Here is a 27974-nt window from a genome sequence, read left to right as displayed (position 1 = left end):
GTAGCATTTGGCTGAATCTAAGTAGAGTATAGTTCTATACACTTCAGAATTCATCCTGCTGCTTTTATCAGCAGTCAAGTCAACAATAATCAACCAGTGTTCTGATTTCATTTGGCAGCTATATATGGCGATGCCATAATACTGCCTCCACCATGTTTGACAGACGATGTGATATGCTTCGGATCATGAGCCTTTCCTTCTCCACCCTTTCCTCTTCCCATCATTCTGCAGAAATTAATCTTGGTTTCAAAGAATCTTATTCCAGAATCGGCCAGGGCTTTTTTCTACATTTTCTAATGTAGTCTAATCTGTCCTTTCTGTACTGGAGTGTTAGCAGTGGTGTGCACCTTGTTGTGAAGCCTCTGAATTTACATTCATAAAGTTCTCTTATCGACTGGGGACTTTGACAGTGACACGCCTACCTTCTCAAGAGTCTTCTTGACTTGGCTAGATGTTGTCAAGGGGTTTTTCTTGTTCTCCACTTTAGTTGTCTTGTGTGGTCTGCCAGGCCTTTTGGTGCCAGGTTCTTAATTCTTAATTCTTTTTCAGAATTCTAGACCAGGAGTGTCAAACTGGTGGCTCGCAGGCCAAATGTGTCACACTCACCCCAGTTCCGCAAAGGGGGAAAACATCATGATACGTCATGTGGGCGGCAATGTGATGCCACAAGTTTGACACCCAGGTTCTACACTGTTGTTTTGATAACTCCCAATGTTTTTTTCTATTTCTCTTGTTTCGTTTTTGTTTTTCTCAGCCTAATGATGTACTCTTTCATTTGTATACACTCTTCTTTGGACTTCATGATGAATGATTTGATGAACAGCTACCAAATGCAAATGTAACACTCAGAACCAACTCCACAGCTTTATCTTTATTGATTTCTCAGGAATTAACAAGGGAACTGGCCTTAAAACTGCTTGTCAGTCACTTGCCCCACTATTTATGAGCCACCAAAAGAGGTCTGGGTGTATTAAAATGGCTGTAATTCTTCCATAGTTACTGTCACTTTTGCAAACCCCTTGAATTAAAGCTTGAATTGATTTGCTTCTGTATTTCATTTCAAATTCAATTCATTTCAAATGTGATATATAGAGGCCAAATGCCAAAAAAACCTATCGTCGTCCCAATATATACAAACTTGACTATGTGGACTGAGACTATTTTTATATAAAAAATATAGAACAAATTTGAAAACAAATTAATATTTAAGGATATCTACTAAGAAACTTTCAGCTGGTTTTATCCTTCATATTTTTAAACAACATACATGCAAAGAAAGATGTGCATTTGTTTGCCATTGTTTTAATTTATAAGTTTAATAGTTAATAGATTTCCTTCGTTAAATTTTGCATTTAAAAAAAATATGAGAAGTGAACTTGAACTTGAGTAGTTTTTCCACTTGGAAAACTGGTAAACGTTTGACCAATGGTAAACATTTGACCAAACAGAATAAATAAGCTTTGGCATGTTAGATGGTAATAAGTTGCCAGTGTTAAAAGTAAGCTTCATATATTTTATCAGTAATAACAGATTTGAAAATCTTATTACCAGGAAAAAAAATGACATTGCTATATCAGTTTGAGAGTACAGTGCTAGCTTAATTTTTCCAGAGGTAAACCAACAGCAACTTAAAGAAGTTCACATTTACACATTTGTATGTCTCAGCTGCATTATGATCTTGCCTGTTTTGTATGGTTTTACTTTTTTATGATTACAACCGGAGAGAATACATGTAACTTTTAAACTTGCTTTTATCTCTATGTAGATAATCTTGGTTAGGCTAGGTCCCTTCCAAGTCCATTCTGATTGATAGATTTCTCTTTATTTTAAGTGCAGTTGGGGTCATAAACTCTGCATGGATGTTTAGCTCCACAAACAACTAATAGTACAAGTTTTATGTCTTTAAAAATGAATAAAATATATGTGCCTGACCTTTTTTTATATTTAAATTCTGTTGGAAACTGTTGGGATTCTATTGGAGGTTATTAGTTACATCCAGTGTTATATAATGTTTCCCGCACCTTAAAAATTGGCTCTAGGCACTCCATTAATTTTTCAGAATGTGAGGTTTAGATAATCATCTCATATCACAATTTTTTCATACTTGGGTGGACTGAATTATGTCCACCCCAAGGGAAATGGACCTGGAACTGCTGATCTATGCCTTTTCACTTTTATATTAATTCCTATTGCTCTGATGTTAAATTTTCTAGGTGAAACAAAGGTAAATACCATTTTTAATTTTGTGAAGCTATAAAAAGTGAAGGGACTTCCAGCTGACCCCACAGCAAGATTGGATGCAGGGGGCAGTCTCCACGCCCCCGCATTGAGTTCTCCCTGTTGGAGGGCTCCGAAAGGAGCTAATGCCACCCTATACGGTGGTGAAGAAAAGAGGGGCACCCTGCAGGTTGCAGAGACCCGCAACTCTCCTGCTTCACCCAGACTTTATCCATGACGAGGGGAAGAGGCAGCCATCATTGCTGTGAAGCTGGGACAGCTGTGGCAATAAAGAAAGTGCAGGAGCAGTGTAGATGAACAGTGGAGTTGAGTGAGAAGAAGAAATGTTTAGACTGAACAGTGAAGAAACAGATGTAGCTAGAGACAAGGATTTAAGAGAGGAGTATGGGAGGCAAGCTAAAAAACGAATAAGAATTGAAGTATTAAAACGGGCAAGAGATGATGGATAGAAAGGAAAGTCTTTTCTCTCTTTTTTTTAAAATATAATGATTAAAAACTAGAATAGAGGTAGAAATAAGAATACACCCTCATATAAAGTAACAGCTAGATGGAAAGATTACAGGTTGAAAGATGGTATTAAGTATGTTTAAATAATATGGTTTGGCACTAGAATGGCGCATTAAAACATTGAAAAATTAAATAATAAAGGAATATACCTTAATAGAAACAAGTGAATTAACACTAGGATTAGTAATGGTGGCCTGATTAGAAGCCACAATAGATGCAGAAATAAGAAATGGGAATATTAGCACATATATTTTTCATACAATAGAATAAAAATAATAACTAGACGGAAAGATTAGAGGTTGGAAGAAGGCAGTACTATGTAAACTCAAATAATATTGTGATTGGCATTAAAATGGAACATTGAAATATTGAAGAACTACTTTAAAACAAATACACACACACACACACACACACACACACACACACACACACACACATATATATATATATATATATATATATATATATATATATATTAGGCTTTCTTAAGTTTGATTAATGTAACAAATACCATTAATATTATTATTGACATTTGTCCCAAAATGAATGATATCCAGATGCCGCACCGTTCATGTACTGATGTTGATGTATATTCTAAAAATAAAAATCCAAAACACTTTTTTTAAAATGCGTAAGGGAAAACAAATGAATTCAGTTTCTATTTTATCTTTAATCAAAATATTTTTTTCTTTTTACAGGAAGGATTTTTATTAGGAGAGGTAAGACAGGAAGAGACATTCAGTATTAGTGACTCTCAGATTAGCAACACAGAATTTCTCCAAGTGATTGGTAAGCGTTATTAAATTTCTAGCAATGTAATGTTGTGTTTATTTAGATTATATGGTTGTAGTTGCATGTTTGCTTGCTTATTTATTCAGATTGTATATCTACCCATCTTGTATAAGTGACTTTAGATGGCTTGCACAATAAAAAAATTGATTATGGATTTTCTGATTGCAAAGTCAAATTGATATAAGTCTAGAAAGTATTTTAGCAGGAGGTGAATAATGTTATTTGATTTATCTTGTTGAATATAGTTTGTGTGGTCTTTGATTTTTAACATATGCAGAGTCATGAATATGACTGCATATACTCAAGTACACACAATTATTCCAGGTTATGGCGCATTGGACATTAAATTTGAAAGTGATTATTTTGACTTTTTCTGCAAAAGTGGAGGGCGAAGTAGAAATGTCAGTGCCTCTCTTATTCAGCTTTGTTTAAAATTGATTCAGAATTGTTTTATTTTATAACGGCTTTTGCCATATTTTTCGAAACATAGACTTAAGAGATGACAAATGGGTTATAAATAGATTTTCAGAAAGTCCATATTTGATGGGAAATTTAGAACCATAAAATGCTGCCGTACCTCTGGAAGAAACAACAGCTTCTCAACAACTGTGGTTCTTCTGTCTCTACCTGTCCCCATTCTATTTTAAATTTACTTGCTACTGTTAGCAGGGTCAATAGTTCACATAATCCTAGCAGGTGTGCTTTCAACTCCAGGAGGTCTTTTGTAGAGATAGTTTTCCTCCATATTTACCCTAAATGGGGCTGGGGTTCCTAGCACATTCTGTCACACAATTTGAAAATGTGAATCTGTTCCTAAAGCAAATACATTGCATTAAAGATTTGGCAACATATCTATTTTGCTTGATTACCTTTAGAGAAATTTCATGTTCTCTTTCTGATCCACTCATTTAAATAATCAGTTGTAGAAACCTTTGTGGGCAGGCAATAGCAACAAAGTCTTTATTTAATACATTCATTTTGAGAAGTGATTAAGTCTGCCAAACTTGCAGAGGTACGTTCCTCAGGAGTTCTTAATAAATGTGAAACCATCATATGTCTTGTGAAAAGTGAAATATTTGCTAATTGTGTGAACTTGGAACTATCTATATGGGCTAGGGATATATTACTTTAAATTATTTTTAGAGCTTCTCTATTTCCTTAGAGTAATATAAATGCCTTGTTTTCTTTTTCCAGAAATCCATAATCATGAGCCTTGTTCCAAACTCTTTAGGTAGGTTATTTTTATCACATACTTTTATTCTCCTTACCAGTTGTCGTTGGGCTAAATCCAACAGTGTAGCAAAATGGGTCAAGTATCTGAATGGAACTGTGGAGACCTAGGTGCTCATTCAACTATAGTATTCAATAGATAATTTTGGACTAGTAATTAATTCTCCTCAGTTTCTCAGAGTTCCTATTGAGGGAGTAAAATGATTTGTTTTGAGCCTTTATTATGCAGGTGTGATGTAAATGAGCTATCATAGAAATAAAAAAAATTCACTTCCATATGTTATTAGAGATCAGGCGCTGTCTATTTATTTTATTTATTAAATTGTTGTGCCGCGCATCTCCCCTCCAATGTGCTAAAAGGCTATACCTTCTGAAGTTATCTGGATTCTTCTGCCTGTCTCCAATGTTCTGTTTGGTTATTGAGAAAAATCATTGAGATGGTGGTGGCAGCTTTAGGTGGCCGAGCAAAATCTGAATTCTTGCCATCAGAATTCAGACTAATGATAGAGATCGAAATAACATTTGTTCCCTGTGGATGACTTTTATCCGGACCTGGGTAAAGATTTCTTGATTCATTTAGCCCTTTGGGTGTCCTTCAGTACCATTGATCAATGTACCTTAATGGACTGCTTGTAAGGATTGATAGTTTTCCAGTGGAGTCGAGGGAGGGGGTCACACATGGGTTTAACACAGCCTGATTGGTCCATTAGACTGAGAGAAAACTTCTTAGTCTTCTGCCTTAAACCTATAAACCAATAAACCTAAACCTAAACCTTTCCCATTGGCTCCCAGTTTCCTCTCAGTCTTTTGGTCCTAGTACTGTGTGTTTTGTCTCTCTAGGTAGGAAACTTTAATTTCAAATTCCCACGTTCTTTATCCTTGACTTTAAAGGGCAACTTCAAAGTCCCTACACTTTGAAACTCTTTGTCTAGAAAGATTCTTAAAGCGCCTTCTTCACGGTACTTAGAAGAACTCTCTGTTACAATATCTACCCTTTGGAATACCATCCTACAAGTTATAGCTCTCAATCCAGCTTCAAAGTTCTCTGAAAACCAGGGTGTTCCTCCATCTACGTGTTTAATTCTCTTAAATGGTTATTTTTCTTCCACTTTTTGAGATTATTTCTTAAAAAACCTGTATTGTATGAATTTTTATTGCCATTCAGTGCTGGGTGGTGTTATACATTTCTAATGCACATATAAATAAATAAATAAAACCATTAAAGACGAGTTTTATTTCAAAAGACATTCAAACTGAAGTACTGTTAGTTGTAATTTGGAGGAAGATTAGTTTATTTATCTTGTGCTGTAACCTGTCCATAAGAATGGTGTATAATTTTTTTTTAAAATATATAATTCATAAAAATATACAACCTAAAATAAATGAATTCAGAGAATGTATAATTATGATGTTTCATCTGTTCTTTTATTCAAGATTATACTGCATTAATTTTTAAAAAACCATCTCTAAATTCACCTACTTTAAAAAGCTTATTTAAAAATAACCCTCAGAATTGCCCGCTTTAATTATTTTCTAAGACCTTATTTATACTGTGAACAAAATAATAACACATTGTCTAGCTGGGACATTTTCAATTAATTAAACAGGTGTTTTATAAAGTAAATAATCCTTCATTTCTCTGAATAGAGGCCATAATCATAATATTATTAATATGATGCTTTGCATATTAAGTGTATACATGTTGCAAGCTGAAGTGGGATAAATTGTTAAAAACATGCTCTGTTAAACTGGGATTTTTCCTAGTAATATACATTTCTCTGAATCAGGAAACAATTTATATCATGTGAACAGAAGCTATTAAAAGGCAGGAATATTTTCCAGTGCTCCTCATGTATCAAGAATTGCTTTTTTTTCTTTTTGATGAGAGCATTTCTTTGATACATTATTTGTATACTATATCAATTGCTGTGGAATTTTGCTGAATATTCAGACTGAGAGCATTGTGTTTAAATGGGGGCATCTCTTCTCTAACCTTTCATGTATTGCTTAAACCTCTGAACACAGAAGAGTTAGTGAAGAATGGCTTATTCAACGTCTATATGTTTTGCTTCACAACCCTTCACTGTGATTAAATGTATAATCTAAACTTCTGTTTTCTTCTTTTTTTTAAGTTTTTATGATTATGCAGGCAAAGTCAATGAAGAGAATTTGGACAGAATTCTTAAAAATCGGAGAAAAGTAAGCTTACGTATTTTCAGTTCCATTTGCATTCATATTTATTCTCCTGTATAAGAAGGAAAAGTTAATTATAGCTCTTAGAAGGAGTGACTTCTAAGCATTTAGAACATTTCCAAAATGTTCCAGTAGAAATAGTCCTTAATTTACAACTGGTTACTTAGTGACCAGTTGAAGTTATGACAGAGCCTTACAAAGATACTCATGACCCAGATTTGACATTCTGATGATGGCTTTTCCACCTCCTAAATCATATGACTGCACTTACAATACTAAGCATTTGGGGCACGTTTATGGCCACTTTCAGTGTTCTAAAGTCACACAACCTTATTTTACATGATTTTGCAAAGAATTGAACATTTACTTCCAGTTTTCAGCAAAACTGACCCATAGTGAAGCATTGGTTCACTTAATGACTATAGTCTTTGCTTAATGAGCACCACAAAAAAAAGCCATTAAATCAGGTTGGTCACATGGGTGTCCTGATTTTTGACCATCATAAATTATAAATATGTTGGGTAGGGTCCAATAGAGTCATAACTGAAAGACTTAGGTGTATATTCTTCAAATATATATGTGTGTGTGTGTGTGTGTGTATGTGTATGTATATGTATATGTATATATATATATATGATACATACATAATCAAATGTAGATAAAAATGCCCCCCAAAATGGGAGAATAATGTGATATAATTGAACTAAGCACCATACTAAAGACCTAATTACTTCTTTGGAATTCATTCCAGCCAATTTTATTTACTTTTCAGAAAATCCATCCCCATGGTCTCTAGTTTTCCCACACCCTCTGGTACAGAGGTGTCAAACTCACGTCCTCACAGCTGCGTCACATGTTGTATCGGGACTTTTTTCCCCTTCGCTAAACCGGGAGTGGGCATGGCCAGCGTGTGACGCATCCGGCCCGCAGGCCAGGAGTTTGACATTCCTGATCTAGTAGGATGGGTGAAATTTGGGCCTCTTCCTTGAAGCAATGTCCTCCAGTAGGTTCCAAGAGGCCTGTCTTTTCCACTGTAATACCTGCCTCTGAAATAAAATAACCATACACATGCGCCAGTAGTGGGTTCCTACCGGCGTTCCCACCAGTTCACTAGGCGCGCACCTATTATAAACCCAGTTATAATATCGACTGGGTTTCCCAATTGCCTATTGTTTTTTACTGCTGCTTTTAACTATATTGATTCATTATTGTTTGCTTGTTGTGGATTATATGCTGCCGAGCATCTCACTTGTTTTGAGTTAGGTGACCATTCTAAATCTGATAAATGCATAAAATCATTGTAGAGTTCCACAATTGAAAAGAGCCGTTTCAGTGGTTGAGTTCAACTAGGGAGCTATGTGGGTGATGATCTTGCAGTAACCATCCAGAATCCAATAACACGCAGACTTGCAAGATACGGTTACTAGCCTATTTCAATAAAATATAATTCTAGTCTCCCTGTGGAATTAGTTTCCTGATCTAGTCTACCTTATGATGCCAACCCCCAGATCAGTGCAAGAATTAAAGCATCAATGAGCTATGGTTGTTTAAGTTGTTACTTGAACATGTACAATAAAGGGGAAGCTACCACCTCTCTACATAATTGGTTTTACTGTTAAGCAGCACCGGGGAATTTTTTCCCTAATACTTAATTGGAATCTGCTTTCCCGTAACCTAAATCCATTATTCTCTATCCCCTGCTCTTGTATGAGCACAGGTCTTGGCTTCTTTGTTAAAATCCTTTCATTCATTTGAAAAATACCTGCTATTTGTTTTTCCCAAGGCAAAATATACCCAATTTCTCTTCACATAACTTAATGTCTACTTTCCAGGATCATTACTGCCTTTCTCTGAATCTGCTCCAGTTTTTCTGAATTCTTCCTAAAGTTATTCACCCAAAATAGCACAAAAGATGGTGATTTATTGAAGCAGAATAATACAGAACTATTACTTCCAGTGAATGGATGCTGTACTGCTTCATACAGCCTAAATAGCATTTATGATATCTTTTTTTTTTGCAACCATATCATATTGCTAGTGAAGCGCTTTGCATTTACAGTTATAAAATGCAATCCATTATTTTCATCACATTTCTCTATTTTATCAAGATCATTTCTAGTTTCATTTCTTTCGGTTAATCTGTTTTGTGTCATCTGCAAATATAATACTTATTTCCTCCAGTCTCTCCAAACCATTAGTAGCAATAGTAAAGGCAATCTAAAACTGATACTTGTGGCATTTCACTTGGTTATATCTTCCCAGTTTCTGAGTACATTGAATATGATTTTGATTTAATAATCTTGCAATCCAGCCCACACTTAACTATGTGGTACTTTGTCTTGATGTTTTACTGACATCAAGATGTACTGTGTATCTTTGATATGGCAAGATTTGTTCATGACAAATCCACACTCATTTCTGACGCTTAACACATCATTTTCAATTTGATTGCAGGCTGATCTTTTTATTGTCTTCTATGGAATTCTTTTAGGTATTACATTTGACTGGTCTTCAACTTGCCGACTTTCTGTTTCTCATATATTGAAAAGAGAAATAAGGATCTGATGTATTGATTCTTGTTTGTACTATTAGGCTTAACAATAACACTAAGTCTTTTATTTTAAACCTTTATACAGAAGCTATTTTTTAAAATTACTTTAAACATCTACCCTTAAACTTTGATTTGATTTTGTAAAAGTGGTGTTAGTGATCCGACAGGCAACTGGATTTTCTGTTTGTTTGGTTGCTTGCTTGAAAATGTTCCGTTTCTCACCAATTTTTCAAATGAACTCTAGAAGCTTCTTGGATGAGAAGCAGAACGTTTGCAAGGGAAAAAAAAAAGAAAGTCCAGTTGCCTATTGGATTACTAACACCAGCTTTACATTTCTGAGCTACTTGCCTGTCCTTTTTTGTATGTGATCCTGGTCCAGAGGTGGGTTTCAAAAATTGTTCGAACCTACTCTGTGGGTGTGGCCTCCTTTGTGGGAGTGGCTTGCCACCCATGTGACCGGATATGAAGATGCCGATGACACTTGTCAGAACCACCTTAAATTACCTCACACACAGCACTGGCATGCATAAGAATAGGATGTAAACTTGTTTTTTAAAAGGCATCTTTGGTTTGCGTTAAAACAACTTCAACACACGCAATGTTCTGATTGCACCACAAACGCAGTAGTCATCCTTGCCTTTCACAGAGGCACTGAGTTTTATAAATATGAGCATGATAGTGTAGAATAATCATATCCAAGGACCAGTGGTGGGTTTCAAACAATTTTGGAACCTCTTCTGTAGGTGTGGCCCGCTTTCCGGGTCCACTGGTGGAACCTCTTCTAACCGGTTCGGTAGATTTGACAAACCGGTTCTACCAAATAGGTGCAAACTGGTAGGAACCCACCTCTGTCCTGGTCCCTTTCCATTGACTGCATGTATCCATTCTTTTGTTTTGTTTTTTCAGTTGGGTCTTCTGCTAACCTTGTTCTTCCTTGCTGGCATTGTTTGCATTTGTGCTTTTAATATCTTTTCTTAAGAAGTCCAATCCATTTTTAGCATCTTTTCCTATTAGCTTCTCCTGTTCCAGGCTCCCATTGACCAAATTTATTAACCTTATTCTTTTAAGCTCAACATATATGTTTGAAAATGCACACTTTCATTTTAAGTCAAAAACTCTAGCATTATGCAACCCATAACGCTATATGGTATTGGTTAGTATCAAGCCAATCCTTTTGTGATTTCCAGTCACATGTAAAGTAGGAAGTAATCAGCAGAACAAATAGGGAATTTCCTGTAAGGACCATGTGTTGCAGAGACACATATTACCTCAAGTCTCCTTTCACTGTAGCTTCATGCCTCGCTGAATGATGTGCAGTTTGATTTTTGAAGGTGTGATCCACATCTTCTATTTCAGTGGTAGTCAACCTGGTCCCTACCACCCACTAGTGGGCGTTCCAGCTTTCATGGTGGGCGGTACAGGTTTTGTCCGATATTGAAGCACTTTCCTTTTTAAAATTTAATTGACTTCCCTACTTTATAAATCACCATTACTGTGGAACCAGTGGGTAGTTAGAAAATTTTACTACTAACAGAGATACAAAAGTGGGTGGTAGGTATAAAAACGTTGACTACCCCTGTTCTATTTGGATGGAAGATAATATTAGACATCAACAATAATATTACATTTTTTGTTTCTTTTGTTTCCTACATTTGGGATTCTGACAGCATGTTTAACATGTGGTACAACTTCTCTTCTTTTTCTGTTGCATCTGTTGCTTCCTCGATTAATTAAATTGCATCCTTTAAATTACCTTATTCTAGTCATAGGAATCATTCTTTCAGATTACTATTATACCTAATAAATTATATTTGTCTTTGATACTAACTGATCCTCTTTTTTATTTCCCATACTCTGTACATTAGCATATAAATAGTAAAAGGCATGAAATTTATGAACCATGGTTGTTTTGATTTTTTCTCTGAATGGTTGAAGAGGTTCCATTTCAGGGCATAACTATTTAAGCATAGAAACAAGTCAATTGTTTTTTCAAAGTTGTTTTTAATTTAAACTGCAGTAGAAAATGAACAGTTTATTTCAATCAAAAAGAATGCTGGTAAAATTGCCTGCAGCATCAAATCAAATCGTTGTTACTGATTTCAAGTTATAAAGCAGTGATAGATAAACTAATAAAGACAAATATGTAACTTATCATTTTCCTCAATGAATAAGTGAACTTTTCTGACTCATTTCTTCAATTGAGTTCTCTTTATCTAGTTTTAGGACTTTGTAGGAAACAAATCACATTTTAGGATGTTGTTATTGTTGTTGTTAGTTGCGAAGTCATGTCCGACCCATCACAACACCATGGACAACATTCCTCCATGCCTTCCTGTCCTCTACCATCCCCCAGAGTCCATTTAAGCTCACACCGACTGCTTCAGTGACTCCATCCAGCCGCCTCATTCTCTATCGTCCCTTTCTTCTTTTGCCCTCAATCGTTCCCAGCATTAGGCTCTTCTCCAGTGAGTCCTTCCTTCTCATTAGGTGGCCAAAATATTTGAGTTTCATCTTCAGGATCTGGCCTTGTCAGGGTTGATCTCTTCCAGGACTGACTGGTTTGATCGCCTTGAAGTCCAAGGGATTCGCAGGACATATTTATGCAGAAAGACTGAAAATTCAAACAGCTTCATACTGTACCTAACGCAATCAAAGCAAAGGGTTTTTTAAATCACATTTTGTATTTTCGCAGACCTCAAATGTATTTTTTTTTTGCATGGCTCAACATTCTCTTCCTCTTCCCAGTTAAACCATTACAAGATAACCTAGGGACTATAGTCAAGCAGGGTAATGAAAACCCTCTGTCTTTCATTCTGCTGCTTGAAAATAGAGTTAAAATTCTTCTTTTTTTCTACAGACATCGGTTGATGCCCATAAGTGCCCAGTTCCTGAAATATAAGTGTTTCTTTACTAATGGTATGCTTCTACAATTAGTTACTGAAGCTTACCAGGTGATCAGAAGCAAGCCGCCTTACTAACCTCATTGCTCTAGAACAGTGTTTCTCAACCTTGGCAACTTTAAATCCTGTGGACTTCAACTCCTAGAATCCCCCAGCCAGCATAGCTGGCTGGGAGATTCTGGGAGTTGAAGTCCACAGGACTTAAAGTCGCCAAGGTTGAGAAACACTGCTCTAGAATACTAGAGCCGAGGTGGCGCAGTGGTTAAATGCAGCACTGCAGGCTACTTCAGCTGACTGCAGTTCTGCAGTTCGGCTGTTCAAATCTCACCGGCTCAAGGTTGACTCAGCCTTCCATCCTTCCGAGGTGGGTAAAATGAGGACCCGGATTGTTGTTGGGGGCAATATGCTGACTCTGTAAACCGCTTAGAGAGGGTTGAAAGCCCTATGAAGCAGTATATAAGTCTAATTGCTATTGCTACTTTCCCCCACTCACTTTCCCAGGTTAGAATGACCCCTTAGAATGGCCGTGGTGTATCGAATGATTGTGTCTAAATAATGAAACATTACTCATTTTTTTATTGCAGAATGTTATTGGATGGTATAGATTTAGAAGGAATACTCAGCAACAAATGTCATATAGAGAACACATCATCCATAAACAGCTGACACAGATACTTGGAGTACCTGACCTTGTCTTCCTTCTCTTCAGTTTCATCTCCACTGCAAATAATTCTACACATGCTTTAGAATATGTCCTTTTTAGACCAAATCGAAGGTAAATGATTTTTATTATACAGGGGAGGGATTTGTATGAACTGTATTTTTAATAAAATAATAATTAAACACAGGAAAAAGTGAATTATATCAGATACCTATATTAAACCAAGTGTTCTAGCATGTCATGAAAGTAAATTTGGTTCTCTATGGCGCTTTGTTGTAAATACAGTTACAACTTGCAAGATTAAATCAATAAAGTAATTAACTAAAATTTTAGCTGAAAAACAGTGAAAGAGCCATTTTAATCAATGGAATTGATTTACGAGTTTCTGTCCCTTGTTTTTAATTGAAATAGTTTTCTTCTAGCCTACTTCTCTATTTGAGACAAAAGAAAGAATTTTTTTTTAAAACCATTAGGTATAATTTAGATATCACTGAGAAAGCAAACCATTTTTTTGCATTTTTGTAGTATTACAAAAAGAATGAATGTACAGTTAATGGAAGATTAACAGTTGTCTACTATCTAGGCAATTGTTAAATTAATAGTCACTCCAGATTCAATTTAAACATTATAATTAACTATAGATACAGTTAATAGTAGCCTTTACTCCCTAATTTTTTTTAAAAAAATCTGGTTAACATGAATTACTGCTGTGCTTAAAATCTCAGGAATTTCTGCAATGTTTATTAATTATTTGAACTTTTTTTATGCAGGTATAATCAAAGAGTGTCACTTACTATCCCTAACTTGGGCAACACAAGCCAGCAAGAATATAAGGTCTCTTCAGTGCCAAATACTTCTCAAAACTATACCAAAGTTATTAAAGAACATGGGTAAGCAATGTTTCCAAACCTATTCATTGCCAATTTGGCATATTAAGAAATAAACACAGATTTCAATATGCATGCACTTTCCTTGATTATCTTCTTTTGTTATATCATTGCTAGTTTCTAGCAATGTAGGAAAGTGTTGATCAAGGTTAGCATAAGAAACATAGGGACATGCCAGGGTATCCTGCACATAGAATATACATGCAGGTATCTGCAGCATATAGACTCATGTCGTCTTTTATAGTTGTATTTTTTTCCAGTGTAATTTAATGGGAATGAGGAGAAATGAAGAATGCTTTTTTAATGTGTGTTAAATTTCTCTAAGGTGTATTTCTTTGACGCTATCAAAGCGGGCTGAGCAAAAACAATTGGATTTGCAAACAGCCATATCAGTTCATGCGTTGGTGTTGTAGAAAAGACGGAACCTGCAAGCCAGCTCTTCAGAGAAGGAAAGTTTATTTGCGCAGGTTCAGAATAAACAATGGCCTGAACAATGAGTGAAAGTCAGGAAATTCCTTATATAGTTTATCGCTTTCAGCTAAAGCCATCTGTTAGTTTTGGAAACACCCCTCAAGATTTGCCCTTGAGTTACAGAAAGTATGTTTACAAGATGTCATAATACATGGGTCAGCTAACGGATATGCATAGCTCATATTTTGAGGAACTGACAATATATGTCTACCAAACAGATTAACAGCCAAGCCAGCAAATGGGCTAAATTAGATGCTTCGCTTCAGCATATTTCATGTGCAGACTTCCTTCTAACTCGTGTCTAACCGCACTATGTCCTAAAAGCAAACCTTGCAATTTCTATATGAACAGTTAAAGCTTAATATCATGAAACCCTAGTTTGGTTCAGGCTTGAGGCCTACCTTGGTTCAGCCTGCCACCTTATTGGTAGTCTATGTATGACCACGTAGGAAATATAAATTGACTTTAAAGGTGACAGATAAGGAGTAAGATATGACTACGATTTATTTCTAATACATTATGTTTTTGTATTTTTAGTACTGATTTTTTTGATAAAGATGGAGTGATGAAGGACATCAGGGCTATCTATCAGGTTTATAATGCACTTCAGGAAAAAGTACAGGTAACTCCTTTTATTTTAAAATTTGGCAATCTTGACTTTTTATGTTGTAATAACATACAGAAAACTATTTTGTATGGGAAGTCCTCGACTTATGACCACAATTGAGCCCAAAGTTTCTGTTGCTAAGTAAAACATTTGTTAAGTGAGTTTTGCCCCATTTTATGACCTTTCTTGCCACAGTTGTTAAGTGAATTACTGCAGTTGGTAAGTTAGTAACCTGGTTGTTAAGTGCCTGGTTTCCCCATTGACGTTGCTTGTCAGAAAGTCGCAGAAGGTGATCACATGTCCCCATGACACCACAACCATCATAAATATGAGTCAGTTGCAGTGGTGGGTTTCAAAAATTGTTTGAACATACTCTGTGGGTGTGGCCTCCTTTGTGGGAGTGGCTTGCCTCCCATGTGACCGGATATGAAGATGTCAAAGACACTTGTCAGAACCACCTTAAATTACCTCACACACAGCACTGGCATGCATAAGAATAGGATGTAAACTTGTTTTTTAAAAGGCATCTTTGGTTTGCGTTAAAACAACTTCAACACACGCAATGTTCTGATTGCACCACAAACGCAGTAGTCATCCTTACCTTTCACAGAGGCACCGAGTTTTATAAATATGAGCATGATAGTGCAGAATAATCATATTCAAGGACCAGGGGCGGGTTTCAAAAAAGTTTGGAACCTCTTCTGTAGGTGTGGCCTGCTTTCCGGGTCCACTGGTGGAACCTCTTCTAACCGGTTCGGTAGATTTGACGAACCGGTTCTACCGAATAGGTGCAAACTGGTAGGAACCCACCTCTGGTCAGTTGCCAAGCATTTTAATTTTGATCTCGTGGCCATTGAGATGCTGCAACAGTTGTGAGTGAAAAACGGTCATAAGATACTTTTTTTAGCACCATTGTAACTTTGGACAGTCACTAAATGAACTACTATAAGTCGAGGACTACCTGTATTTAATATATATTTTAGCTACAGTGTTAATATTTGCAAAAATAGAAAACTATTAGAATAGGTAGCAGTATAAAGAAACTAAAGCTAAAACAGCCTGTTTTAAGATTAAAAGTGCATTGTGCAAAAAGTTCAATAAAATCAAATTGAAAATAATGTGAATTAGATCTCTTAGTGATACTTGATGTGTGAAATGCAGAATCTCTAACTGCATTCAAGAGTAGGAATTTGTTTGGATTTGCTGGCAAGATTGGACTCATGTATAAATACATAATAACTCTTTCTGTTAAATATTTCATAAAGGATCTTAAATGTATGATAGTACAATTTTGGCAAAAAAAAACCAATCAATCACATTTTCAGCGCATAGCGCTCTTTATTTTAGTAGCTTTAAGTCCCGTTTCTAGTTCCTTTATCTCCCCTTGAATTGGATTCCAGTTATTTCAAAATCAGTTATTATTACATCCATAAGTAGCCAACTAATTACATGTTCAGGGACATGGTGGCTCAGTGGCTAAGATGCTGAGCTTGTCAATCAGAAAGATTGGCAGTTCAAATCCCTAGCGCCACCAACCTAGCTGTTCGAAAGCATGTAAAAATGCAAGTAGAAAAATAGGAACCACCTTTGGTGGGAAGGTAACAGCGTTCCGTGTGCCTTCGGCATTTAGTCATGCCGGCCACATGACCACGGAGACGTCTTCGGACAGTGCTGGCTCTTCAGCTTTGAAATGGAGATGAGCACTGACCCTAGAGTCGGGAACAACTACCACATATGTGCGAGGGGAACCTCTATCTTTACCTTTTATTCCATGTTAAAAATATGGGGGAGAGGCATTATGAATGGAATCCAGCTATGAATAAGGAGGTTGTCTCATTTACTGTTAAGTCATGGCCAGTGTGTGCCATGACATGTACTTCAGAAATAATTTAAAATAAAATATAGCTGATGAAGTACAGTTCCCTTTAATGAGATGCCTTTGCAGAACCTCCAAATCAATAGGTCTGAACTTTGTATTATGGTGCTTTTTATCATTAATTTTACAATAGATATTTAACCAGAATTCAATTCAATTTGTCAATTTTAATAAATTTGTATGCCGCCCAATCCCGGAGGACTCCGGGCGGCTCACACAAAAAAACAGTTTAAAAATATTAAAAAGAGTTTAAAATACAAGACAGAAACAAATTAAAAGAGACACAACATACACTCGATTTTAATGGGGTTGAAGTCCAATCAAGATCAACAGCCCCAGGCCTGCCGGAACAGCCAGGTCTTAACAGACTTCCGGAAGGCCGAGAGAGTGGGGAGGGTCCGGATCTCAGGGGGCAGATGGTTCCAGAGGGCCAGGGCAGCTACAGAGAAGGCTGTTCCCCGAGGGGCCGCCAGATGACATTGTGTGGTCAACGGTACCCAGAGAAGGCCCGCCCTGTGAGATCTTATTGGGCGCTGGGAGGTATGTTGCAGGAGGCGGTCACGGAGATATCCAGGTCCTAGGCCATGTAGGGCTTTAAAGGTAATAACCTAGAATTACTAGACAGATGGGTTGATACTAGACAGTTTGTGGTAACTGGTATCCATATAGTTTCTTCTGCATCAGGGGTGGGCAGGGTCAGTCGAATAACCTTGTTGTCTTTCTCCTAGGCAGTATGCATAGATGTAGAGAAAAGCGAGCGAACCGTTGAATCTTTCCAAGCAGAGGTGAATAAGCTAAAAAGGCAAATCTCACAAAGGAAAAATGAAAAAGAGCAGAAAATAAGTAAGATTCTCGTGTAATTTTTTTTTTAAAAAACTCTCTTAGAAAATCGATGTTGCAGTCAGGCGCGTTATGTTTTACTATGCTCCTGTTATTTAAGGGAGGTGAAATAAGTCAGTTGCTATTTCAGTTTATATCTCCCTGTTCTGCCAATGGAATACTCGTTTTAATGATAATCCCATGAGCCAAGGTGGCGCAGTGGTTAAATGCAGCACTGCAGGCTACTTCAGCTGACTGCAGTTCTGCAGTTCGGCTGTTCAAATCTCACCGGCTCAGGGTTGACTCAGCCTTCCATCCTTCCGAGGTGGGTAAAATGAGGACCCGGATTGTTGTTGGGGGCAATATGCTGACTCTGTAAACCGCTTAGAGAGGGCTGAAAGCCCTATGAAGCGGTATATAAGTCTAACTGCTATTGCTATTGCTACTTTGGGAAATAATTTTAAGTGAGTGGTGCCCTTCCTAATGCAAATATTAGGCCTGCTACATACACTTCGTGCAGCGGGAAACCGATAGACAGAGCAAAGTGTACATCTGAGCATATATATTTACTTACATGGTTTCTAGTTAGATCTTCTTTTACCATGGCTGGAGCTTTGATTTTTATAGGCTTTCCCTGTTGTAACTGCCTTCCTTTTTGAAATAATGAAAGAAACAGTTTATTTGTGTAATGACTAAATTCAATTTTATATGTCATTTCTACTAGAGGAGTACCATAAGTTCAGATGTAGCTCCAGTCCAGTGCCAATATTTTAGCTGGTGTAATTATGCTAATTGAATATTTATTTATTTATTTATTAGACTTATATACCGCTTCATAGGGCTTTCAGCCCTCTCTAAGCTGCTTACAAATTTTTTAGCAAATTGAGTCAGCAACTTGCCCCCACAGTCCGGGTCCTCATTTCACCCACCTGGGAAGGATGGAAGGCTGAGTCGACCTTGAGCCGGTGAGATTTGAACCGCTGAACTGCAGATCACAGTCAGCTAAAGTGGCCTGCAGTACTGCACCCTAACCACTGCGCCACCTCGGCTCTATATACAATGAAGAAATAGTGAGGAGGCCTAGGAGTAAATTATACAAGTTTAAAACATTCACTGAAAAGACCAAAGAGTTTCACCTGGAGTATATAAATAATGGGTACAGATTATAATCTTTTAACTGAAAGATGCATACTGTTCTGTATAGTTGTAAATAAACTGTCGTGTTAGCTTAGGGTTGCAGTTGGGTGAGTAGAGCTGAGTAAAGAAGAAACAGAGTAGGTATGGGATGAAGAATTAAAAAGAGGGGGGGGAGATGTTTTCAAATTTGGGTTATGACATATTGCATAATACATTTTCTGTTCACTTCAGCGCTGTTACCCAGTTGTCTCCTGAAGTACCACAAGCACATCATTGCCATAGTTCAGTGTTTCTCAACCTTGGCTACTTGAAGATGTCTGGACTTCAACTCCCAGAATTCCCCAGCCAGCAACTGCTGGCTGGGGAATTCTGGGAGTTGAAGTCCGGACATCTTCAAGTGGCCAAGGTTGAGAAACACTGCCATAGATGGTGTTAAGCAATATATTCAGCAATATATTTCTATTTACTTACTAAACATTTACCGGATGGGCAATTAAATAAAGCCCCTGAGTATCAGAAGAATAACATATTCCTTCTGCTAGTGCTTGCATCAGAACTGATTCAGTTATGGAAAGTAAATGTAACAACCAGAGGATTTTCTACATAAATGTAAGCTTTGGCACTTGTAACAAACAATCTATACCTGGATTTGCCCTGGATCTTTAGATAAAAGGTTCTTTGGCTTCTCTGAGAGATTCCTGTGCTGGTATCATTCCTATTAAAATGAAGAGATGAAAAAAAATGAATAAGCAAATACGAAGCACCAGAGGAGGAAGAAGATAAGAACATCCAGCCCTGTGTGATGGGCGATTTGTCAATTAACTTTCTCCTCCTTTATAATTGGGTTTACCTGATGTCATGACAGGAACCCATCAGTTTTGCTTATTTGTATACTGCCCAGTGGTGGGTTTCAAAAATTGTTGGAACCTACTCTGTGGGTGTGGCCTCCTTTGTGGGAGTGGCTTGCCAGCCATGTGACCTGGCGGGAGTGGCTTGCCGGCCATGTGTTCGTGTTCTCTCTCTCTCTCTCTCTCTCTCTCTCTCTCTCTCTCTCTCTCTCTCTCTCTCTCTCTCTTTCCTTCCTTTTGTCTCTCTGTCCCTTTTTCTTTTTTTCTTTCATCTCTCACTTTTTTCTTTCTTTTTTTCTTTATTTCTTCCTTTCTTTCTCTCTCTCTCTCTGTGTCAGTGTGTGTGTGTGTGTGTGTGTGTGTGTGTCAGTGGTGGGTTTCAAAAAATTTTGGAACCTCTTCTGTAGGTGTGGCCTGCTTTCCAGGTCCACTGGTGGAACGTCTTCTAACCGGTTCGATAGATTTGACGAACCGGTTCTACCGAATAGGTGCGTACTGGTAGGAACCCACCTCTGATACGGCCCATTATTACCTTTAAACACTGAGAAATATAAATCATTATATTGAAGGGGGAAATAAAGAACCTGTATCTATCTGTTGTATTACTATCATTAAAGTACAGATGGTACTTGGAAGTTCAAAGTCATCAGAGAAATTGAATTTTATTCACTGAATTCATGCAATGACAGGTCGCTTAGATGGCACCAATGGACTAGCAAAAGCGCCCGTGGCAATGTGTGTGGTGCTTCAGATGCAGCTTGAAACTAAAAGGTTCACTAAATGGCAGGGCAGGGATAATTCTCTGCATTTTGCCATAAGGGCAATAATGTTTCTTCATTAATTCCGTACAAGAACTCTAGTACAGAGGATAGCACAATTGTGGGATGGTTTTAAAAAATAGAGAGAAAACTATTTTACCACACTACAGAGTAAGGAGCTGCCAAAACATAATTATGTCACAGAGATACTGTGAATGTCCACATTGTAATACTATACAGCAGTCGTAAGTGATGCAAAAGTAAACGAGTAAAAAAATCTGGATTGTCTCCAGGTTACCCACAAGCATAAATTCATTCACGAGAGTCCTTACTGAAGGAATTGGGAAAATGTGGGGAAAAAACCATAATCTCCTTTCTCTTCTGTCTGAAAAACCGTTCCAGAGATTTGCGGAAACTTCTAACTACAGTATGAGGGGATAAATATATGATAAAAACTACCTTCATTCAGTGCAGATTCTGCTGAATCTCAATTCTTTCTTTGAATGAAAGCGAAATCTGGGTCCAGCTTGACGTGCTTTTAGGATTCAAAAGTTGCAATATCTCCACAAGAGAAGATGCGTGCACACAAATTTTTTTTAAAAAAAAAGATAGTGTAGAACAGTGTTTTTCAACCTTTTTTGTGCAAAGGCACACTTTTTTCATGAAAAAAATCAGGAGGCACACCACCATTAGAAAATGTTAAAAAAATTTAACTCTGTGCCTATATTGACTATATATAAAGTAATTTTCCCACGGCACACCTTACACTATGTCACGGCACACTAGTGTGCCGCGGCACAGTGGTTGAAAAACACTGTTGTAGAAAATTGTTAAATCCCTATGCATACATTTACGAATGTTAGACATATTGTAAGAACGCAAAGTTTGAGAAAGTCTTGCTAGTGTATTTATTATGTATTATTCTTTAAAAAAGGTTTTTCTGTCAGTATGGCTGAATGTTGAGATAACAAAAATGCTTTGGTGTGTGATTAGTTGGGTATATGATTTATCTAATTTTTTTCCTTCCTACTTCGTCTCAGAGTATAGTGGTCTGAGAAACATAAGACTGGAGCATACATTTCATTTGCCAATGAGATGCCATCATAAACCAAATGCTTGCTTAGAAATTGTAGCTTTCCTTCCAAGAGTTAGAGATTTATGACACATGGAAGGTTGCCAAAGTAGACATACTCATATCTCCACAACACCTCCTAGTAACATGAAGGAAGGATGCCAAGGTGCACAAAGTAGTAATCTAATATTGTACCACAAAAGAAACTAGAAAAAAAATGGCACCAGTATTCAATTTCTGCTGACATTTGGATGACAAATGAATTGTGATCCAGCTACCTGTTAAGTTTAAAAAAAAACAGAAAAATATTGTATAAATGTTAATTCAGATGATTTTTGTAATGGTGAATATAAAGAACAAAGAAATGTGAAACCTCAGTTTAATGTTCTAGTGATTCGGGTTCCATTAAAAATTCTATTTTTGGTTACGTCAGTGTAGCAACTGTGAGTTGCAGCTTTGATTATGTTAAGCTACTTGAAATTAAATCACCTGAAGAAAATTCAGTTTATGCTTGCAGGAGGCTAGTCCTTTGTGTCATAATTTGATAAATAGACAGACAGACTCCATGTATGTATTGTGACCCATTGTAAAAGTTATTTTCCTGCCTATCCTTCGAGAACCCTAAGAATACATACTTAGCAATAGCAATAGCAGTTAGACTTATATACCGCTTCATAGGGCTTTCAGCCCTCTCTAAGCAGTTTACAGAGTCAGCACATCGCCCCCCACAGTCTGGGTCCTCATTTCACCCACCTCGGAAGGATGGAAGGCTGAGTCAACCTTGAGCCGGTGAGATTAGAACCGCTGAACTGCAGATAACAGTCAGTTGAAGTGGCCTGCAGTACTGCACCCTAACCACTGCGCCACCTTTTGCTAGATAACAAAATAAAGAAAGTATATAAATATTAATCATGCTAATAATAAAGTAATTTATAAGAAAATAGATTTCTATTTCTATTTGATACTTGTTTCACTTAAATCCTTGGCTTACCAATTGAATACAACCTACGTATTAAATTCCTTTCCCATTGATACGTAGAAATTTTTCAACAGGCAGGTTAGAAGACGCCTAAACTAATTGTCTTGTTCTAACTGGTTGGTATTACAATCTTTACTTTTCCACTTTTCTAGGATTGCAACAGACTCTCTTAAACAGGCAAATGTCAAATGACACCTTGGAGCCTATATTTATCCCACAAATAGCGCATCCTGGATTTGTTGTGGAAAGTAGTCTTGAAGAATCGGATGCTTCTGATCCTCCCCCTCCTTACGCTGACTTCAGTGTGACCAATCACGACAGCGCTGTTCGTCCTGGGGTTCTAGAAAGCAGCGTTTTTATGCCTCGGCCTCAAGCAGTGGGCTCTTCCAGTTATGCTTCCACAAACACAGGATTGAAGTATTCAGGCAGTGGAACGTCCATGCAGCCTTGTCCCCACACCACCACCACCACCACCACCGATGAGAATGTTAATGAATCAGAAGACAGTGACTATGAGAATTCGCTTGACCCGACAGAGTCTTCTGACAGTGAATACGCACAAAGAGATTCTCGATCCTTAGCACATGTGGATGGAGATTCCAGGAACTCTCAGATCTCTCAGATTTAATATAGAGCTTAAAATAGGACTATCTTTCCTAATTGTTACAGAAATATTTTGGAATTTAACTTTGAGGAAAAGAGCTACAAGAGGATTATTGTGCACAACAGATATAAAAAAAGACTTTGAACTTATAGATGGCTTACTCACTTTGATACAGTTTTACAAGTTTTTGTAATGGAACCATGAAGATAATCAACCTGTACTGATTGACGAGATTCAGGATGTACTGGTAAATAGCAAAGTGAAATTTGAAACAGTTTGTCGCCATGCCTTCCAAAAGAAAAAGAAAAAGGGATTTCACAACTAAGCATGGTCTCTCATGATCTTAAATCAAACCTTACCTCGTGTACTATCATGCCTTGAATTTTAGAGAGGTTGTTTCTAAAGGACTTAAATCAGCAGGCTTTTTAATGATGAAGCCAAATAAATCATTGCCAGGAAAACAAATAAACAAACAAACCTTTATTTCCAAGAAGCCGGATTGGAACAAATGTGAATTATCCTCTGCATGTTCTTTCAATAGAGATGGGGTTTGTTTCAAATCTTTTTTTCTACAGGCCTAATGTAAATCACTTGACATTATGGTTGCCTTTTTATGTAGGAAAATGATTACCAGTAAATCATCTGTGAATGTCCTAAGCATACTACTTTGACGTTGGTGGATTTAATGTGACTTCGCCACACTATCCTTATTGTCTCGGTTTGGTTCATAACACATGAAAGCACATAGTGGAAGTGGTCAGTTTTATGTCAGAGTTTTGTATTAGAAAACTATAAATGCTGAACATTTAATGAAGGTGATAAGCTCTTGCAACTTACTTGCAAAAATGCTCACACTTGCGCTTAACTTGAAAATGTCCTCTTAAATTTAAATTGTGTTTCTTATTGGGAAGGAAGAGACTCCACTTTTGGAAGCACGAAGCAGATTCTGCTCAAAATATTGGATGCACTTATTTCTTTTCTATATGTTTGCAGGGTTGGTGGAGGTTTGTGGGTATTTTTTTAACCCCCGTGATTTTAAAAAAAGCAGTGCAATTTAAGCATCCGATTTGGCTTTTATTCCAATTACCAAATAGTAAACTGTTCAGTCTATGACAATGTGTTTTGATCATGCATAATTCCTCTCATTAATATCCAACCTTCCCCCTCCTTTTTTAAAAAAGATGTCAGACTTCCTCAGGCTAAAATCTCAATAGCTAAACAGTCTGAGATCTATTTATTATTAGTCTTCTATGTCTCTAATTAATAAAAAAATAGCATTTAAATGATTTATCTCCTTGGATATTTGGGACTGTAAAACATTTCTATTCCACTACTTAATATATTCTTTGGCCTTAACATGATGCATTTTTTTCATTGCTGTAGCCTGTTCTAATTAACAAAAAAATATTTGGATTTTATTAACTTTGGGTATACGAGCTCCTATTAGTGCAGTTTGTTCAATAAGTGCTGTTGCCATCTCATCAGTTCATTTGATAAATTTTTAATCTTGCTCAGAAACTTTTAAATGTACAACTTTGACAAAGGTAAATGTGACAATAAAATCTTATTTAATCCTTTATCTTTTAATATTTGTCAGCAGGGTTCCATTATAGCAAAATCATGTATTTGCAAATAAAAAGTTATGCTGCTTTGTTTTAACATGAAACCAATTTTTGAAAACAACTGCATGTTGTCCCCTACACTAGCAGACAGTAAAGACAAAACATACACAGGATTGTAGTATATACGCAGTAATGCCAGTGTTTAAATGTTCATTTATTCACGTCAAACTACTACAAAAATTATTTGCAGCCAATGTGATTTTTACTTCCGTTCTATTCCCAAATATCTTTTGTGAATGCATGCATTTACTATACATGCTATTGAAACAGTTGTTGAATCATGGCATCGCCTATTAAAAGGCATTTTTGCAAAATCAAAAAATCTTGACCTAAATCATCAAGGAGACACTTTAGTACAAGGGTCTCCAACCTTGGCAACTTTAAGCCTGGCGGACTTCAACTCCCAAAATTCCCCCTCCAGCAAAGAATTCTGGGAATTCTTAAAGTTGCCAAGGTTGGAGACCCCTGCTTTAGTAGGTAAATATTGGAACTGAACACACGTATTGAAGCTCAGTTATATTTCTTCAATCAGTCGGTCCAAAGCTGAAGAAGGCCCTATGATTTTTCCTTGAGCTGCGACCAATTCCGTCTATAAGTGGTCCTTGACTTGCTAGCACAATTGAACCCAAAATTTCCATTGCTAACTAAGGCAGTTGCTACGTGAGTTTTGCCCCATTTTATGGCCTCTTGCCATGGTGAATCACTGCAGTTGTTAAATGAACCATGCCGTTGCTAAACGAATTTGGCTTTCCCCGCTGACTTTGTCTGTCAGAAGCTGGCTAGGTTAGAAATTGGTGATCACACAACCCTAGGATAGGGCGACTGTCATCATAAATACATCCCAGTTGCCAAGTATCCAAATTTTGATCATGTGACCATGGTGATGCTACAATGGTGGTAAGTATAAAAAACGCTCATAAGTGACATTTGTAGTGCCATTGTAACTTCAAATGGTCACTATATAAATAGTTGTAAGTGGAAGACTGCCTGTATTCTGTCTGTTAAATTTTAACATCTGACCAAGAATGTCACTTTCAGAATTTTCGTGACCCGACAAATGCGCGCACGACAAAAGCGCACCGACAAAACCGTGGCAAGAAAAAGTCGACGTCAAAATTGCGGCCGCAACAGCGCGCCGACAAAAGCTGATTAGGGTTAGGTTCAGGGTTAGGGTTATTACGTTGTTTTCGTGTTGTTTGTTGAAGGCGCCCTTTTGTTGGCGCGCTGTTGGCGCGATTTCAACGTCGCCTTTTTCTCACCGCGCTTTTGTCATCCGCGCATTTGTTGGTGAACCCAGAATTTTCACTAAATATTTGAACCAAATACTCATAAAAGCACTTATAGTTTATATCTAATGCAGAAGTGCTGATGTTTAGCGGCCTAGACGTCGCACATAGAAGTTAAATGAGCCTTTCTCACATTGGGTGGGAATTATAAATGGAACACATGTCCAAAGTACACAATGTAAAAGAAAGTTGCCATAATTGAATCCCAACTATAAGAACCTATTGCAAATCATTGGCTTTTGGGTAGCAGATTCCAAGGAAAATATTAAGCGTTTCTGATCTGATGGGGGAGTGGGGGGCAAATTCATGCCAGAGACTTATTCTGAAAGCATAAATAATACATATAAGAGCACAATAACCACAATAATACAGCATGAAACAATCCCTTTTTAAAAACTCAATTCTTTGAGGCTGGAAAACAATAAATTGGGACTATATGTGCTCCGGAAAAGCTTTTGTGTGCAGCCCTTCCAAAAGCTTATCAAATTATACTAATTAACTACATAGGGAATAATCTAAATCAAATTTAGTTTTTTTGTCATTGACAACTTGTTCTGTGTTCTCCCAATTACCAGGGTATCTGGCTCACTCAATACTAAAAAAGTTCTAGCAAACTCTTAAGCAATAGCAATAGCAGTTAGACTTATATACCGCTTCATAGGGCTTTCAGCCCTCTCTAAGCGGTTTACAGAGTCAGCATATTGCCCCCAACAACAATCCGGGTCCTCATTTTACCTACCTCGGAAGGATGGAAGGCTGAGTCAACCCTGAGCCGGTGAGATTTGAACTGCAGAACTTCAGTCAGCTGAAGTAGCCTGCAGTGCTGCATTTAACCACTGCGCCACCTCAGCTGGTGGGTCAGAGAGCACCAAAAGCTGGGACCATATTTACGTAAGGAATGGTTTTGACCCCCCACGGGCTGCCAATGAGCATCCTGAAAAACTAGTTCATCCTCTAGTAAATGCCCCTTTTGTGAGAAGGCATGTCTCTCGTGACAGTAATTTTTCTGAATGCAGGCATTCACATGGTCCTAAAATTCCAGTTGTGCTCCTGGTCTAGATTGACGGCAACAGAGGCCCTTTTGCACAGGTAAGGACCCTATATCTGAAAAAGCATTTAGATAATATAGTGTAAAATGCTGGTTTCTTTCTGTGTTCTATTTTACAGGTAATCTTTGCTGAGTTTGCATTTCTTTAGAGCAGTGGTCCCCAACCTTTTTATCGCCGCGGACCAGTCAGCCTTTGATAATTTTACCGTGGCCCGCTGAGCGCGCGCAGGGGTGAGGGGGGCGTTGTTCGCGACGACACATTGATTGTTTATATATCAGATTGTTTTGATTAAACAACTTTTATTTTATTGTATTTAAACATGCCTTACAAAATAAAATACAATTACATAAATATAAAGTGCAAGGCTACGCTACTAGCGCTGTCTACGCTAGCCCTACGTAGCTGCACAGGCGCTCTTAGGTTTTTTTCAGGAATCGGCCAGCGCTGAAGCGCTGAAAAGGAATGAGAAGGGCGGCGCTGGACACAGGGGGGCGGTGGGCCGCTGGTGACGTCAGAGTGCCACCAGCGGTCCAGTAACACCCCTTGTGCCAGTTAGCCCTAATTTGCATACAGAAAGAAACTATGGCCCCCGGCCGCTGCAGCGATCATGGCCCCCGGCCGCTGCAGCGATCATGGCCCCTGGCCGCTGCGCGGCCCGGTGCCAGGTACTCCACGGCCCGCACCAGTCCGCGGACCGGGGGTTGGGGATCACTGCTTTAGAGTATGTCCTGTTAAGTAGCGCTCCAGACTTGTTCTTGTCATACAGAATTGACAAAGAACTACATTACAAACAGCTGGTTTGAAAATCTACAGTGTACACATCATAATCTTCGTGCAGTCACGGAAACCTGAAAAAGAAATAGATAAGGAAATAGACTCGAGTTTAT

At 37.6% G+C, this 27974-nt stretch overlaps 1 protein-coding gene across 1 annotated transcript in view; it reads left to right on the top strand.

Annotated features, from left to right (window-relative positions):
• ABRAXAS2 (abraxas 2, BRISC complex subunit) overlaps window positions 1–24789 on the top strand; it is a 32763-nt gene extending 7974 nt beyond the window's left edge. Inside the window, exons 2-9 of the mRNA XM_032225363.1 lie at window positions 3444–3534; window positions 4732–4768; window positions 6900–6966; window positions 12996–13186; window positions 13843–13962; window positions 14968–15052; window positions 17642–17756; window positions 22679–24789. Coding sequence (XP_032081254.1) covers window positions 3444–3534; window positions 4732–4768; window positions 6900–6966; window positions 12996–13186; window positions 13843–13962; window positions 14968–15052; window positions 17642–17756; window positions 22679–23154 — 1182 coding nt within the window. The 3' untranslated portion in view covers window positions 23155–24789. The remainder of the gene's footprint in view (window positions 1–3443; window positions 3535–4731; window positions 4769–6899; window positions 6967–12995; window positions 13187–13842; window positions 13963–14967; window positions 15053–17641; window positions 17757–22678) is intronic.
• The last annotated feature ends 3185 nt before the right edge of the window (window positions 24790–27974 follow it).

The sequence above is a fragment of the Thamnophis elegans genome, chromosome 10 (genome assembly GCF_009769535.1).
Source record: "Thamnophis elegans isolate rThaEle1 chromosome 10, rThaEle1.pri, whole genome shotgun sequence".
NCBI classification, from domain to species: Eukaryota; Metazoa; Chordata; class Lepidosauria; order Squamata; family Colubridae; genus Thamnophis; species Thamnophis elegans.
Note: the sequence above shows the minus strand (reverse complement) of the source record. Positions and strands in the feature narration are given on the sequence as shown.